This window comes from Vipera berus, assembly GCF_964194415.1.
Source record: "Vipera berus genome assembly, chromosome: 1".
NCBI classification, from domain to species: domain Eukaryota; kingdom Metazoa; phylum Chordata; class Lepidosauria; order Squamata; family Viperidae; genus Vipera; species Vipera berus.
In genome coordinates this window covers 339,974,178-339,992,906 of record NC_138202.1, presented here as the reverse complement: position 1 = coordinate 339,992,906, position 18,729 = coordinate 339,974,178, and the positions used below count along the sequence as shown (strand labels likewise).

Below are 18,729 nucleotides of genomic sequence, written 5' to 3'. Positions count from 1 at the left end.
TCACTCCCTTAATTCTTCTTCCTTTGGAAAATGCTCTTGCTTGCAAGCCACATCCACTAGCAAATGTAGATCTAGGAAGAACACAAATGGCAATCCAATATTTATTCTGTAGTTTGGTTCTTAAGATGTAAAGTACATCTTAAGAGATAGAAGATGTACGTACCCCTGTCTGCCTTAACTAATGGGGTTCCAGGCCCATATTTGCCAGCTAGAGTTCCCCAGCAGCTGTGGCAGAACAGTGTTTCAGTGAAAAATTAGGCATTTTCTTTCTTTGCTACATTGAACAGATACAAATTGATAGGGGAAGTCTATCAATGGCCACTTACAAATCCATAGCTGCAGATATATATTTGTGTTGTCTCTTTGTATTATGTATACAGGTAAATAGTTAAAAATTATAATTAAGGAATATGGGATGGGTATATAACATCAAGACACAAGGGAATACAGTCACTGCTAAAGATCACATCTTCATTGGCTTTAGTATGTTATCTGTAACACCAAATAAAGGTAGTGAGTTGAAATTAGACTGTTGCTTACATCAAGCAGACATCCTTCTCAGAAAGGCAGCAGATAAAGCAGAAACATAACAGATTGAACTTGCAGAATTAATAGTATTACTATTTTTATTTAATATGCATGTAAGTGCAGTCCAAGCAGACAATAAAGAAATCACAGCATACTATGTATTTCAAGAAGAGACAACTGATTAGCAAGCAGTATAATGTTGTCAACCCATTTCCAAATATTCATCAGAACAAGGAAGGTTGCTCTCACAATTTTTACACTCCTGAAACAAGACTTCAAAAGCCAAAGAATTCATGTCTCCAAAGAGAAATGTAATTCCTGGACAAAATAAAGTGCAATCAGGGAAGAAATTATTAAAGTCACAACCATCATGATGCCAAAATGATGGAACATACATTGTGATGTCATGATGTAAGCTCCATCCTTTCATACTGATATCACTACAGTGTGCAAGTACATAAGAACAGAGTTTGCAATGGTGATGTGAACAATATTTTGTCAATTGTATTCCTACTTTGCAGATGATTATTGTCCAAATACCAAAATTTCCTCAGCAAAACAAACTCTTGGAGATGCAATTACTATGGTGATTAGAAAAGAAAATGGCAAGAATAAAACCTATGGCATGTAAGGTAAAGATGGGGCTTTCTGCTAGAGATATGTAAGGCTCTAAAGTTCCATTCTGTCCTGCAAATCTGAACTGAGCAGGCATAAATGACACTCAAAATCATTTTCAGCTCTTTGACTATATCTGGATTGTAAGGTTAAGAAATCAGACAAAGTTCAACAGATTATATATTTTGTTATCCCTCCATTCTAATACTCAAATTCCCCTTCAGTTGAAATCCTACACGTCTTTTAAACATAGGCGGGACTAAAATATATATGAAATTTTGCTGCACATCTCTTCAGAACCGCATGAAGGCTGTTCAGTGTTTATTATGAGGAATGATCAATAGTGCATTAGTAATTGGGGGGGGGTTTAACCTGTCCCATGTTAATATTTCAATCTTTGTACAAAAGATAAGTACAATTCATGTTAATTATCCCTAATGCTGGTGTCTGAGGAACTAGCAGAAACAAAATTCCTCTAAAAATTGAGGAAAAGGAAAGCATTAAGTATTTTAATGTAAATAAATTTATATGAGAAGACACCGAAAGCCTACCATTCTTACCAGGGGATTTGCCCTTCTGTGAACTGCTCCTTCTTTCTCTGCATTTGGTTTGGATGGATGAAACTGAATCTTTGGCACATTTGCTGAGAGGACCCACCTCTGAAATGAGGAAACCAATTTGTTCTGAGGATGCAAGAGTCTCTGATGTATTTGTCTCACACTTTATATTAGGATCCTCCTTATAAAGAAGTAAAACACATAAATAAATAATACATTTATTTTTAAAAAAAATAGATAACAGCGGCACAAGTCCTTGAAGCCCTTTCTCCACAACATAATATTTATTTCATTACTATTCCAGGGTCCCAGGATGGCCTATTTGTTTTCCCACACATAATGCCATAACAAAGACTTAAGAAGGATAAGTGGGAAGCCTGTTATCCAAGATTTCTTTAAAAAGGCTACATGTGCAAGAGCATATTCAGAACCACCAACAGAATGTATGGGCTATTGTGGAAAAGGTTATCTTTCAAAGAACAATTTACCCTTAAAATTAGCCCCATCATCCTAATTATTAGTGTCCTCCAAACAGACATCATCACAGCAATAATGGTAAAAATATTTCGGAAACACAATTATTTTCAGAACAACATATTCTTCACTATTCTCTATCATTATTTAATGCCTTGAATCATGACTAGTTCATGACTTAAGTTTATCTAACCCTACTTGCCCCATAAAATATTAAATTTATCATCTCAAATTAACTAATCGGAGGGGCTTTCCAAGAACTGAACCCTCACAATTGGTAAGGAGTTACTGAATATAGTTTAGGATGCTTTATGAACCAAAGTAAACAAACCATAGTTTAATGCAACTTTATACCCAGGGAGGGGTGACTGGTCTAAAGCAGTCAAGTAAAACTTTCATGGTTGAGGATTTGAGTTCAGACTTCCTTAGTTACAATTTGACCTATGATCATGACAATAATCTTAATATTATGACTGCAATCTTGCAGTAAACTTAAGCTGCTTTTTAAATTAGCCCATTTTCTGAGTTTACACAATTCAGTCAACAATAACTAATGAAACTAGCTGGGTTCACACAACATGCTGAGTGAAAAAAAATCTAAGCAAAGTTAATATTAATGAAATATTAACCTTAGAAAGTTGTGTAAACACAGCTGCTAGTTTTTAACTGACCTGTCTAGTATGTTATATGAACACAGCTGAATTTGCTTAATAAAACTTAATAGTGAATATACTATTCAGTTGTGTTAATTATGCACATTAAGCAATATTTGTATTTATAATTTTGAAAATCAATGATTTGATGATGCCATGAAATATATTATTTTAATTCTAATTTAAATATTTGCTTACTGTGGAAGAACATGGAGATGAGATTATCAGTCCAGAATATATCATAGTTTTTACATTGCTCTTACCTGTGGCTGACTGAATGGAAGTTCCTCTTGAACAAATACCATGGAAGACACTGCAGAAGACTGGTTCAGTTCTTTGACCTTTGCTGATGTTTGTGGTGTGACTGTAGGCTGCTGCACTATTTGAGTTGTGGTATTCTCCACAGGTTCTGTGGTATGAATAGCATAGATAAACTCTGGAGACTGTGGCAAGGAGCAAGCTATAGCTTGTTCAGACTCTACAACAAAGGATGTGATATCTGAGCCTACAGGTGTTAGAGGTTCTAAGTGGCTGGTCTGACCTGAAGAAGCTGTATCACTATTCCCTGAATTAACTATTAATTGCTGGTTTCGATTTGACTGTGAAGTTGGACATTGGTTCTCCACTGGTTCTACTTTTACCATTTCCAGCTTTGGGGATGAATGCATTTCATCAACAATCTGGAAGACGGCTTCTAGATTGACTTCTGTCTTCTTGTTTTCATCAGAGGTGTTGCAGGACCAATTAGAAGGCAAAAATTCAACTGGATATGAAGATTGCATTGGTGGATTCTGGTTAAACACAGACATTTATTTGTACATTTTAGCACTGCTGAGTAAAACAAGACTATATAACCCATAATACATCTATCTTTAGGATATGCTGTCTATAATACAGTTACTTTTGAAAAAAATACAAAGAATCTGAAGTCTTCATTAACAAATTTTAATTCTGGTGTCCTCCTTGTGACTTATCCCTAAAACAAAAAGCTATAATAAATAAGCAACTAACTAAATATTATTTGAATTTAATATAACAATATTACAGCAGAGATTGAATTTAAACTGGGCTTTCTGACATTATTCTTCAGAAAACTTGGAACAAAGTATTGTGTGAACAATTTTACTTGTGTTCAGCCACAGATATAATAAACTTGTGACCAAGGAGGAATAAATCTGATGTTTCTTAAATTTACTTTTTAATCTTAATGCCATACAACTAACTACTAAAAAAGCAAAGTGAATTTTCAAAGCTTCACTATATGACATGCCATCAAGATCAGGTTTTAGAAAAGCATACAATATATTGCATTGGACATGCCTCAAATAGGTCAATGGAACCTAGCCAATTCACCTGAAAATAGCTGCAGTGTGTATAGATTGAGGCTGCAGGACTACCACAACCACTTAGGGGATCCATGTGGGTAGGTGGAGAACAACATTGTAATACAGCTAGAAAGAAAAGAAGAAAAAATTAAAAGGCAGAATGATATTCTGTTAATTAAAATGATTTTCTTAATTACATTTAAATACTATTATAGTTCTCCTAACTGTAATCTAGCAGTGGATTATGGTATAGGATCAGCAGAGATATGCCACAGACCTATATAAAAAGCAGACAAGATCTGAGGATTAATCCCTTCCCTTCCCCTAAGTAAATGATTTATATGCATTAAAAACATTGTTTGAAAGGATTCTATAATAGGAAAACTGGTAAAATCTACTAATACATCCCTTCTCCCAAATCAACAGCATGCCTTGAGAATCATAGTGTGTGTTGATGTAGACCAGCCCAAGCACAAGAAACGTGGAAAAAGACTCTAGGGCACGCATGTCAAACTGCCGGCCCACGGGCCAGATGCATCACGACAAAACCACGCCCTCCCCCTTGCTGGCAATGGGGGAAAAGTCACAATACGTTGCACACGTCACGATACGTCGTGCAATGTCACGTGACGTCGCGAGTTTGACATGCCTGCTCTAGGGAAATTCTTTATTAATCCAAGATTTGTGAATAGCTATGTTCAGAATTGGATTGCCAAACACAGTTTTGTAAGGAATTGTGCCTTCTAGATCACCTTGTCTTAGAGTCCACCATTGGATAATGTGTCTCATATAAAGCAATTTTTGAGTCCATGAAAACAAATATGTGCAGGTTTTTTTCACAATTACTAACCCCAGTTTATATAGAAAGCTAGTTATCACTCAATGATATTTTTTTTGTAAACTTTTAAAGGCAGAGCATCGCCAAGGGATATTGTGGAATTTATGAAGGCAATACAGGTAGTCCTCAACTTACAACCATTCATTTAGTGACCATCTGAATTTACAACAGCATTGAAAAAAGTGATTTATAAGTGCTTTTCATACTTATTACCATTGTAGCATCTCCATGGTCATGTGATCAAACTTCAAATGCTTGGCAACTGGTTCATATTTATCACGGTTGCAGTGTACTGGGGTCATGTGATCACCTTTTATGACCCTCTGATAAACAAAGTCAATGGGGAAGCCAGATTCATTTAACAACCGTGTTACTAAACAATTGCAGTGATTCACCTAACAACTGTGGCAAGAAAGGTCATAAAATGGGGCAAAACTCACTTAACTGTTCTGCTTATCAATGGAAATTTTGAGCTCAATTGTGGTCATAAGCCAAAGACTACTTATATTGTATAAGGGAAAGAAAGGATTAGCATTTAGTGATAATATTCAAACTCACTGGATACTATATACAACTAATTTATAGAACCTGTTAAGAACAACTTTTAAAATGTTTCAAATGTAAATTATCAGATTATCATTCAGAAAAATTGTGTTGAATGAATCTTTATTCTTTGACGTTAAACACTTTCCTCTCAGAGACTTATAATCCTACTGCTCAGAAGTCATTTTTAACCAAGTATCTGTTTATGACCTCTGTAGAAGAGCACAGCTTTGACAGCACTGATGTTTAAAATAGAACAGTCTGTCTGAACATTTTGTTTGCTTGTTGTGTTAAGGCAAAATCCCAGGGCTGTTTTAAATAATACGAACAGCAAAAGCTAATATGAAAGAGCCATAAGTCCCTGCTAAAACTTCAGTGGGTGCAATGTAAACATTAATTAAATGTATTCCTTTGTATGATGACATATACAAGAAACACTGCATAGTTTATGGATCTGCACAGCAAGTTTCCAGGATTTTAGTCCATGATCAAAGAGTGTGAAGTAGACTCTGAATACATATGAAGTAGCTTTTAGACTTAAGTTACAAATCAATATACTACCATTTTCTGACATTATTGAAAATAATTGAGTATAGATTTTTGGGGTAGGTCACATCAAATATCAAGTTGGTGGAGCAGTGGGCTAATGCCCCCTTAAGTAACACCAGCTGCCTGCAATTAGTGCAGGTTCGCATCCCACCAGGCTCAAGGTTGACTCAGCCTTCCATCCTTCCAAGGTAGGTAAAATGAGGACCCAGATTGTTGGGGGCAATAAGCTGACTTTGTAATAATGCCGCTTGGGGTGTGTGTGAAAGCCCTAATAAGCAGGCATATACATAGAATGAAGGCTACTGCTAAGCTTGTAAGCCGCCCTGAGTCTTCGGAGAAGGGCGGGATATAAATGGAATTAAAAATAAAAAAAAATAAAAAAAATAAAGTATTTAAGAAGTAGCTGTGTGATTCCATACTAAATACAATTCTAAACTATAAATTTAAGTACAAATTAAATTATAAATTCTAGCCTAGGTTATTTTTCTTACATTTCCAGCTAAAAGAATTGTAGGTAGCTGCCATCAGTATTTTAGATGATAGATCTTGCTTTGAGACAGATGACTACTATTGCAGAGATAAGAAAAACTGTAAATTCAGATATTTTTGGACTATTACTACTTCCTTCCATTAGCTGCAGGTGGCACAACCGGCGGTAACAAAAATTAGCTGTAATACCATATGTAGCAGGACATAGAAGCCCCAGGGCTCTTTTTATCTAAACAGCAAGCAGATTTGCCATGGTATATTATCAGGGATTTATTTATTTAGCGTATGCCTGGTCACACACAGAATTAAAAGCACTTCATATTTACAAGTTAGAACAGTTAAAACAATTTTTTTTAAAAAAGAGGCAATTATAAAACCTTATCAGGGATACTATATCACAAGTCCTACACTGAAACAATCTACATACTATACAGTTGCAAGAAAAAGTATGTGAACCCTTTGGGATTATGTGGAGTTTTGCATAAATTGGCCATAAAATGCGCTCTAAACGTCATGTAAGTCACAACAATAGAAAAACACAGTCTGCTTAAAATAATACTACACAAACATTAGCTGTTGTCATGTTTTAATTGAACATAAGATGGAAACATTCACAGTGCAGGGTGGAAAAAGTATGTGAACCCCTAGCTCACGGGTCGGCAACCCGTGGCTCCGGAGCCGCATGCGGCTCTTTGAGCCATCTCCTGCAGCTCCCAGCCGCCCAGTGCGCGCGCACCTCTTCGAACGGGCAGTGGTGCGCGTGCACCTCTCCAAATGGGTGGAGGTGCGCGCGCACCACCCCAAACCTTTGAAGAGGTGCACGCGCACCTCAGCGCGAACGGGCAGCGGCGCCGCTCTTTGGGAAAACTGCCGCGGCACATTTGCAGGCTGCCGAAAGCAGCAGCTCTGCAAACGGGCCACGGCAGCTTTCCCAACAAGCTGCGCCGCTGCCCATTCTGAGGTGCACGCGCACCTCTCTGAACAAGTGGAGGTGCGCACGCACCTCCCCAAACCTTTGGAGAGGTGCGCGCGCACCTCCGCGCGAACGGGCAGCGGCGCCGCTCTTTGAGAAAGCTGCCGCGGCACGTTTGCAAGCTGCCGAAAGCGGCAGCTCTGCAAACGTGCCGCGACAGCTTTCCCAACAAGCGGCGCCGCTGCCCATTCCGAGAGGTGCGCGCGCACCTCCCCAAACCTTTGGAGAGGTGCGTGCGCACCTCCACACGAACGGGCAGTGGCGCCGCTCTTTGGGAAAGCTGTCGCGGCATGTTTGCAGGCTGCCGAAGGCGGTAGCTCTGCAAATGGGCCGTCGCCGTCGCGCAACCGGGAACCGGTTCCATCACACATAAAAAAAATGGCAACCGCGCGCATCCGCGCATGTGCAAGAAAAACCCATTTTGCGCATGTGCAAAATGTTTTTTGCGCATGCGCGTGCATGGACACACACACGCAGCTCCCACTTTTTTTTATGTGTGATGGAACCGGTTCCCAGTGGCTCTTTTCCTTTTTCAGGTTGCCGACCCCTGCCCTAGCTTAATGACTTCTCCAAGAGCTAATTGGAGCCAGGAGTGAGCCAACCTTGACTCCAATCAGTGTGATGATATTGGATGTGTTGCTGACAGCTGTCCTGCCCTTTAAAAACACACACCTGTTTTGAGTTTACTGGTCTCAAGAAGCACTGTCTGATGTGAACCATGCCTCGCAGAAAAGAGCTCTCAGAAGACCTACAATCAAGAATTGTTGACTTGCATGAAGCTGGAAAGGGTTACAAAAGTATCTCCAAAAGCCTTGATGTTCATGTGTCCACGGTAAGACAGACTGTCTACAAATGGAGAAAGTTTAGCACTGTTGCTACTCTCCCTAGGCGTGGTCGTCCTGTAAAAATGACTGCAAGAGCACAGCGCATAATGCTTAATGAGGTAAAGAAGAATGCTAGAGTGTCAGCTAAAGACCTACAGAAATCTCTGGCACATGCTAACATTTTTGTTGACACATCTACAATAAGGAAAACATTAAACATGAATGGAGTACATGGGAGGACACCACGGAGGAAGCCATTGCTATCCAAAAAAGATATTGCAGCACGTTTGAAGTTTGCAAAAGAGCACCTGGATGTTCCACAGCACTACTGGCAAAATATACTGTGGACAGATGAAACCAAAATTGAGTTGTTTGGGAAAAACACACAACACTATGTGTGGAGAAAAAAAGGCACAGCACACCAACATCAAAACCTCATCCCCACTGTAAAACATGGCGGAGGGAGCATCATGGTTTGGGGCTGCTTTGCTGCCTCAGGGCCTGGATGGATTGTTGTCATTGATGGGAAAATGAATTCCAGAGTTTATCAGGACATTTTGCAGGAAAACGTACGACCATCTGTCCGCCAACTGAAGCTCCGCAGAGGATGGGTGATGCAACAGGACAATGACCCAAAGCATACAAGTAATTCAACAAAACAATGGCTTCAACAGAACAGAATACACCTTCTGGAGTGGCCCAGTCAGAGTCCTGACCTCAACCCGATTGAAATGCTGTGGCATGACCTTAAGAGAGCAATTCACACCAGACTTCCCAAGAATATTGCTACACTGAAACAGTTTTGTGAAGAGGAGTGGTCCAAAATTACTCCAGATCATTGTGCAGGTCTGATCTGCAACTACAGGAAACGTTTGGTTGAGGTTATTGCTGCCAAAGGAGGGTCAACCAGTTATTAAGTCCAAAGGTTCACATACTTTTTCCACCCTGCACTGTGAATGTTTCCATCTTATCTTCAATTAAAACATGACAACAGCTAATGTTTGTGTAGTATTATTTTAAGCAGACTGTGTTTTTCTATTGTTGTGACTTACATGAAGTTCAGAGCGCATTTTATGGCCAATTCATGCAAAACTCCACGTAATCCCAAAGGGTTCACATACTTTTTCTTGCAACTGTACATTAATACATACTATACATTATTTCAGATATTGTTGGACTATTACTACTTCCTTCCATTAGCTGCAGGTGGCACAGCCGGTGGTAACAAAAATTAGCTGTAATACCATATGTAGCAGGACATAGAAGCTCCAGGGCTCTTTTTGTCTAAACAACAAGCAGATTTGCCATGGTATTTCTATATTATCAGGGATACTATATCACAAGTCCTACACTGAGACAATCTACATACTATACATTAATACATACTATACATTAATAGAAATTTGCATCTGTATTTTTATACATCAGATATTTTAATAGTTTTATGGTTGGATGGGAGGCTTGCTAGAGATTGCTGCTGCTGTTAAAACACTAGTCTTGTAAAAATTTTAAAACATGCTTTTGAATTTTTAATGAAATAAACTAATATTGGAATATGTTACCTGTTGGATAGTAAGCTTGAGAATATGGTGCTGAAGCTGCATAACTGGTATATTTCTGGGAAGATGTGGCCATTGTCTGAGGCCCTTGTTGAATGTGTACAGATGTAGAGCTGGGCTGCAGAGTATAAGTTACTTCTGTTGGGAACCTCTGTAGCACAGGAAATGGAACACCTTTGTCTGAAAAAGTTGATGTCTCCACCTGACCTGGGAGCAATCCAAGTGAGTTCTGCCATGTTCTGGGAGGAAAAGGAGTCCGATCGGAACCTTTCAGTGGAAAAGCATTTTGGCTGTGAGATGATGGTGACAGATAGGAATAAGGAGATAAACTGTCTCGCCGAAAAGATCGATGAACCTGCTCTAAAGTCAATGGTGCTGAAGATGGAGAGGAAAATGAGAAATTAGATACATTATTAAACATATATCAGAAGCCACTAAGTCTTTAATATTGTATAATCACTGCTAAGCATATTTTTCTACAATAGTTTTAATCAAATAATATAGCAAACAATACTCAAAGAAGTAACTTCCTAGTTAGAATTAGAAAACTCTTAATTTGTATCAGTTGGCATATGTATGTGATTCTGAATAGGATTTCTTAAGTGAGCATTAGCTCTGCTTTGGATATCAAATCATTCCTAGAACATTACCATAGGATTAGGAAGAGCCTAGAGTGATAACATAACCTGGACCAAAGTACTGATTTGTCACCACCCCTTGATTGCTATGTTTAATTTGATACTAGGAGTATCCATTTCAGAATCAACTAGGATAGAGCCCTTTTTAATAATTATTAACAGTAATAATGATATACAATTAAAATAAAAACTACTAATTGAACCTCTAAGAAATAATCTGGGGGAAAAATATACCTAAAAACTGTTCATCTGGACCAAGGGAATAGTAGAGCATCAGATTATTTCACAAAATGAAGACTTTTTCTCTGTTTGCTACTTGCCATAACTCTGAAAGTTATGGCAATTAGACAAAGGCCTCAATAACCATCTACATAAATTATGAGTGTTCTTCATTTTCAAGTTGTGAAGAATGTGAGATAATAACTAGCAGCCTAAATTAGATTAGAAATGGGGTAGAAATCACAGTTTTCTGTGCTATTAAGTTATTTTAAAAATGTCTTAAGTGCAGGGTCAACAGAGCTTTAAAAATATTTTTACAGTTTCTGAGCTATTGTACCCTTTAGGATAGATTCATATCAGGTTTTTATATTTATTTTTAAATATGAGTTTCATATTTTTTATATCTGATGCTATCTGTTGTGTCCTACCTGTAGTTGCCTTAAGTGACATGGATAACTATATAATATTTATAAATAAATAATGCAGTAGTCTAATTAGACATATTACTGTGGGTTGGTGCATCTACACCTATTGTTGACAATCACACCTCTATCAAACGACACATACCTTAGGAATATTATGCTTGTGTGTTACTGCAATACATTCTATATGAAGCTATCTTTAAAGTGTGGAGAAATTACAATTGACCCAGAATAGGCAGTTAAGGAATTGTCACCTATTGAAAATATGATTCTTTTATTTAAAAAAAATACACTGGCTTCTCATTTATTCTGGACCAAGTATAGAGAACTGGTAATATCCTTTAAAATATTTTGGACCAGAATATCTGAAAGACTACCTTCTGCTGTTCAACAGCTTGAGGAAATTTTCAACAGAAATCCTGGTGTTAATATACTCTCAATAATAGTCTTGTCTGGAAAGAAAGCTTTTTCAGTAGCAATATCTTTTTCCTACCAAATTAGATTTGTCATAATCATTGTTTTAGTCTTACATTGGATAGTTCAAATATTCTAAGAGTTACTATGAGGAGATCAACCCTGACTGCTCTTTAGAAGGCCAGATCCTGAAGCTAAAACTCAAATACTTTGGCCACCTAATGAGGAGGAAGGACTCACTGGAGAAGAGCCTAATGCTGGGAAAGATTGAGGGCAATAGAAGAAGGGGACGACAGAGAATGAGGTGGCTGGATGGAGTCACTGAAGCAGTAGGCGTGAGCTTAAATGGACTCCAGAAGATGGTAGAGGACAGGAAGGCCTGGAGGAACATTGTCCATAGGGTTGCGATGGGTCGGACACGACTTCGCAACTAACAACAACAACAACAACAAGAGTTACTATTCTCTTATTGCTTTAACTTGCTAGGTGTTCAGTTAAATTATTTAAATGATTACCTATAAATATAGCCTGTTTTTTGCTGTTTTATCAAATCCTCATTTTATTATTATTATTATTATTATTATTTATTAAATTTTTATACCGCCCTTCTCCCGAAGGACTCAGGGCGGTGAACAGGGCATATCTTAAAACTACAAAAGTACAAAAGTTAAAAAAGAATTAAATTATTGCCCACAATAAAAACAATAATATATATATATAAATATTAAAACCCTAAGTGATTCCCCATCAGGCCAGGCCAGCTTGTTCAAATAAATGGGTCTTTAACCCGCGCCGGAAGGAGCGGAGATCCGGTGCCATCCGGAGCTCAACCGGCAGCTGGTTCCACAAAGCCGGAGCGCCCACAGAGAAGGCCCTCCCCCTGGGGGCCACCAGCCGACATTCTCTGACTGGAGGCACCCTGAGGAGGCCCTCTCTGTGGGAACGCACGGGGCGGAGGGGAGTCGACGCCGGCAGCAGGTGGTCCCCGAGGTATTCCGGACCCATGCCATGTAAGGACTTAAAAACCATCACTAAGACCTTGAACCTCACCCGGAAGACAACTGGTAACCAATGCAGCTCGCGGAGCAAAGGTGTAACATGGGAGTACCGGGAAACTCCCAAGACAACTCTCGCGGCCGCATTCTGTACCAGTTGGAGCCTCCGAGTGGTCTTCAAGGGAAGCCCCATGTAGAGAGCATTGCAATAGTCAAGACGAGAGGTCACGAGCGCATGAGCGTATTATTTTACAATTGGTGGTGCAGGGGTTAGAATGCAGTACTACAGGCTAACTCACGGTTCATTCCAGGAGTTTGATTCTGAGTTGTTCAAGGTTGACTCAGCCTTCCATCCTTCCAAGGTCGGTCAAATGAGGACTCAGATTTTTGGGAGTAATATACTGACTCTGTAAATTGTTTAGACAGGGCTGTAAAGCACTGTGAAGCGGTATATAAGTGATATTGCTGTAAGTATTTTGTCAATGGTAATACCAGTAACACTCAGACTTATATACCACTCCATAATACTTTACAGCACTCTGAGCTGTTTACAGTGTCAGTATATTGTCCCCAACAATCTGGGTCTTCATTTTACTGACCCCAGAAGGCTGGAAGTCTGACTCAACCTTGAGTTCATCCTGATCAAACTCCAGGCTAAGGGCAGTGTGCAATACTGCATTCTAAGCATTGCACCACCAAGGCTTTTTAAAATATTGTGAGCATTCTTGAGTTTGATTGAGGAAATGTAAAAAGGTATAAATAACAGGAGGGGGAAAATGTCAAAATTTCTACAAAACAAAAAGACAAGTAGAACTACAAATAAAGTAGGAAAGTGGCATCATATTGGTCTTTTCTTTCCAGGCATGCACTGGTAACCTGCACTGAAGTAGGAAAGAAAAATGTGTAAATAATTTTCATATGTATGTTTGTTGTACTGATTTCACACAATAAAACTGGTACATATGTATTTGTTACTTCTTGTGATATATATCGGCTTTTCTTACATGGGTATGATATTTGTGTAGCAATATTGTTTTACAGGAAATGATTCTAATAATGGATGCAGTGAAAAATGAGAATTTATAGTTCTTCTAAGCTCCTTATAATGACCACCTATGTACTTCTTTCAGCAGTTTGTGAATTTCTTCCTTTTCTTCTCTGTGATAATGGCTCTAAATGAAAAATAATATACCCTATTAAAATGGGGCAAAGAGCCTAAAGAGCCTCTTGTTGCGGGTGAAGAAGGAGAGTGCAAAACCTGGGTTGAAACTAAACATTAAGAAAACCAAGATCATGGCATCCGGCCCTCTCAATTCCTGGCAAATAGATGGGGAAGAAATGGAGGTAGTGACAGATTTTATTTTCCTGGGCTCCAAGATCACTGCAGATGGAGACTGTAGCCAAGAAATTAAAAGACGCTTGCTCCTCGGGAGGAAAGCCATGACAAATCTAGACAGCACACTAAAAAGCAGAGACATCACCCTGTCAACAAAAGTGCGTATAGTCAAGGCTATGGTCTTCCCAGTTGCAATGTATGGCAGTGAAAGTTGGACCATAAGAAAGGCTGAGCGCCAAAGAATTGAGGCCTTTGAACTCTGGTGCTGGAGAAGACTCCTGCAAGTCCCTTGGACTGCAAGGCGATCAAACCGGTCAGTCCTAGAGGAGATCAACCCTGACTGCTCTTTAGAAGGCCAGATCCTGAAGCTAAAACTCAAATACTTTGGCCACCTAATGAGAAGGAAGGACTCACTGGAGAAGAGCCTAATGCTGGGAAAGATTGAGGGCAATAGAAGAAGGGGACGACAGAGAATGAGGTGGCTGGATGGAGTCACTGAAGCAGTAGGCGTGAGCTTAAATGGACTCCAGAAGATGGTAGAAGACAGGAAGGCCTGGAGGAATGTTGTCCATAGGGTCGCAATGGGTCGGATACGACTTCGCAGCTAACAACAACAACAACAAATTAAAATGGGGATAAACCTGTGGAATGCCTGCTCCAGTGCTCTCCCTCCTGTTCTTTTTGTTTCAATTTTATTCACCTGCTAGTAATCTCCGATTGATCTTGATGAATAATCTATTTTCATCCTGGTCCTATGACTGACAAGTATTATTTAATGTTTCTATAGCCATAACAAAAGGGGGCACATTGGCTCAGCGGTTAAAGATACTGAGCTTGTCAGCCCAGGTTTGAGACCCAAGTGCCACATGGTGGGGGTGAGCTCTCTTTACTTGCTTCAGCTCTTGCCCATCTAGTAATTTGAAAGTTTGCAAATTCATTAATTAACAAAATGGTGGTAGTATGAAATATACACAACAGCAATTATTTAAAATATATATTGAAAAATTGCAAAAAAGGAATCACTACAACAAAAGATGGAGCAGATAGAACATGCATAAAGCATATCTCTTGTTCCAAATTATAAATTTATAAAAAGAATTGGCTGGATTCACAAACATGCTAAACTCAAACCTATTTTGTGATTTTTCATGATGTAAACTCAACAACTGGTCAGTTTATATAAAGATTTGGCAGAGTAATTCCAAGTGGGGATGATTATTCTGAATAATTTGTCATAGAGCAGGTGCAATATCTAAATGAATAGGTGAATCCTGTTCCTCATTGATTCTATCGGCCTTGAAAGGCACTGCACAACTCAAATCTGCAGAATAAGAGATAATTGTTAAAAAAACAATATTTTAGGCTTAACATTTAGCTTTAACCTTTTTTTTTGAAGCAGAGTGGATTCAGAATGGATTTTCTTTCTTTCAATAGGATGAAATAGGTAGTTATTGAAACTTGTGATTTTGAGTGTTGTTTCATATTACAAGGATTTATCTGGGAATATCTTTAAAGAAATGTTCCTGTTCTGCAAACATTTATTTCCAAAAGAATTTTGTTGACTTCAATGAGATCTACTTTAAAGCCTTACCTAGTAAATTGAAGTGGAAATTATGTTGCTAAAAATCTTATATCCACAGGTTTCTAACTACTTAAAGAATACAGGTAGTCCTCAACTTACGACAATTGAGCCCAAAATTTATGTTGCTGAGAAATTTTTAAAGTGAGTTTTTCTCCATTTTATGACTTTTCTTGCCACATTTGTTAAGTGAATCACTGCAGTTGTTAAATTAGTAACATGGATGTTAAGTGAATCTGGTTTCCTCATTGACTTTGCTTGTCAGAAGGTCACAAAAGGGGATTACATGATTCCGGGACACTGCAACCGTCATAAATCGGAGTCAGTTGTCAAGCATCTGAATGGAAGTCATGTGACCAGGGCAATGCTGCAATGGTCATAAGCAGTGGTGGGATTCAGCCAGCTCGCACTTCAGCAGAACCGGTAGCTAATTTTTTGTTGCCCAGGCCCAGAATGGACATCTGGAAGCAGCATCCACACAGAGAACCGGTTGTTCACATATCTGAATCCCACCACTAGTCGTATTAAAATTGGTCATAAGTCACTATTTTCAGTGCAGTTGTAACTTCAAACGGTCACTAAACAAACTGCTAATTTGAGGACTACCTGTGTAGAATATGCATGGCAGACTAAAGGACTATCTAAGCACCAGACTTCAACATAGAAGCGTATGGATTTTGAATTGACATTGGATAACCAAAGATTTGAACCAGGGCCCTTGGGTGATTCATGCTGCTTGTTAGTGACGACATGGCTTTATTCGCACAATACTTAACTTGGTTACAGAAAAATCATTTTCTGATTCATATAATACATTGAACAATTGACTTAATCAGTGTAGCTTTGAAAACACACTAGGCCACATAAAAGCTAATGGAAACTAGTAGCAATCAAGCTTAATATATTGTGCAAACACAACCAATAGAACTTTAATTGATCTGGTTAAGTGTGTTTTGTGAACAAAGCCAGTGAGTTATAAGTTTATTCCTATAAGATACTAAAGAGCCAATCATATTTGACTGGATGAATCTTGGCTATGTGTTTCATACTTTAATATACAAACCCAGAATGCTAAGTTGAGCAAATAGTGGTCCAGTTAGGGTAAAAATGATATATAAATACAGGTAATCCTCGACTTATGACCACAACTGAGCCCAGAATTTATGTTGCTGAGAAATTTGTTAAGTGAGTTTTGACCCGTTTCACAGCTTTTCTTGCTACATTTGTTAAGTGAATCACTGCTGTTGTTAAATTAGTAACTTGGTTAAGTGAATCTGGATTTCCCATTGACTTTGCTTGTCAGAAGATTGCAAATGATCACATGATCCCAGGACACTGCAACCTTCATAAATATGAACCAGTTGTCAACCATCTGTAAATCACGTGATCATGGGGATGCTGCAACGGTCATAAGTGTGAAAATGATCATAAGTCATTTTTCCCAGTGTCGTTGTAACTTAGGTCACTAAAGAACTGTTGTAAGTCAAGGACTACCCGTACAGCCATAAGGCCACAGAGAAAGCTCACTACTAAAACTAAAGGCGGTAACTCTTCATTGTTTTTTCTTATAAACATTTAGATGCTCAGGATGAAACGGGAGAGCTTCTGAACATGCTTTCTCACTGAACTGGGGCTGAACTCTGGCAGACGTGTTCCTCAAGGTGCACTCTGCAAGCGTTCAGTATCATGTCCCCAATACTGAACTTTTATTGCTATTACAATATTGTTGCTATTGTTAGTATGATTCTCATTGCACAAGGAAGAAGGTGCAGTTCTGTTGATGACAATCACGCCCTCCTCTCTCACCAGGCTTGTTGTCGTTGTTCTTGGCGGCTACGGCCCCTGCATGTGCCGGCGGGGGATTGTGATGGTGCTGATGTTGCTGGCTGAGGAGGGCCTCGCCACCGTGAAGGGAGGTGCTGAGAAGGCGCTGGAAGCGGTTGGGTGGCCGGCTGGTGACTTCCAGGCCTGCGGCGAGCTTGGCCTTATTCGCGCTAGTCAGGCGTTTGAGGTGCACCAACAAATCGGGCCGGTCGCGGCGAAAATGCGGGCTGTGAAAATGGTGCAAGGGGCCGCCGGGGGCCGAGGCGCCTGCGGTGGATCCGCCGCCGGACGAAGATCCCCCGCTGCCTCCCGGCGGACCTAGCACCACTTTGCGGAAGCCGTACAAATTGAGCTGCCGGATGAAACTAGTGAAATTGGTTGTCTTGAACAACTCCGGCGAGGAGGTGGACGACGAAGACGGAGACACTGAAGAGCCGCCGGCAGCGCCGACGCCATCGCCCCCCGGGGCGCCTCCCACCGCGACGGCCATGCCGCTGCCGCCGGCGCCCAGAAGCTCGGCTTCGAACAAGGGCTGGTCGATGAGGAGTCCCTCGCCCCGGGCGTCCCAGCGGATGGAGCGGAAGCGCGGGCTGTTGACGAGGCGCCACAGCTTGGCGGGGAAGTTGTTAGGGTTAATGGGCGCGGCCGAGAGCAGCGGGTCCTCCATCGAGGTGGTTCGGTCTGCGGGGAGCCGCCAGACCTTCTAGGCCGCCTCGCGCCCGTTCGCCTTCTCTTCCAGCCTCCCCACCTCAGTCCAACGGACGGTGGAAGGCCCGCGTGAGGCCGACCGGCTTTTTTCCAACGGACGCCGCCGTCAATCATCGCCGCCGTCGAGGCAGAGCGGGCTGACCGGGCTGCTTGGCGGCGCGCGCTCTGGCTACCCACTCCCGCCAAAAGTCTTGGCCGAAGGTGCTATGCTGGCGGCTGCCCAGTTTCTGCCTTTCAGCGTTTACCTTGGCGAGGAAACAGTTAAAATCACACGCCCCTCTTGCTGAAACCAAACCCTTCACAACAGCACAACAAAACGTCCACACAACACGCTTAACCTGGTCTCTGGCTAGTGGTCTTGGTGGAGAGCAGAAGATTCTGTTGCCAAGTGCCACACTTGGCTTTGATATCCATCCATTTTGTCCTTGATAAGAATAACTTTAAGAAAAATATAAATAATAATATATAATTATATATAATGCTTTTGCAGAGGACAGAAACTTTGCTATCATCATCAGGCTGATTCTCATTCAGTATTCTTAGAATGATAGAGAAAGGGCCATTGAAGTTCCCTGCAGGAATCCACATTAAAGCATCCCAATAGACATCCAGAGCAGAGGAGTTCATAATTCTCGGTTTAAGTGGTCATCAACTTACAACCATTCAT

General features: G+C 40.2%; 1 protein-coding gene across 1 annotated transcript; it reads right to left on the bottom strand.

Annotated features, from left to right (window-relative positions):
- HSF5 (heat shock transcription factor 5) lies at nt 1–18,021 on the bottom strand (the record flags this gene model as incomplete). Its single annotated transcript, XM_081336973.1, has 6 exons — nt 1–71; nt 1,704–1,881; nt 3,091–3,618; nt 4,181–4,278; nt 9,931–10,302; nt 17,337–18,021. 6 exons carry the CDS (start codon nt 18,019–18,021, stop codon nt 1–3), a joined length of 1,932 nt encoding a protein of 643 aa, XP_081193099.1.
- Between the last annotated feature and the right edge of the window lie 708 nt (nt 18,022–18,729).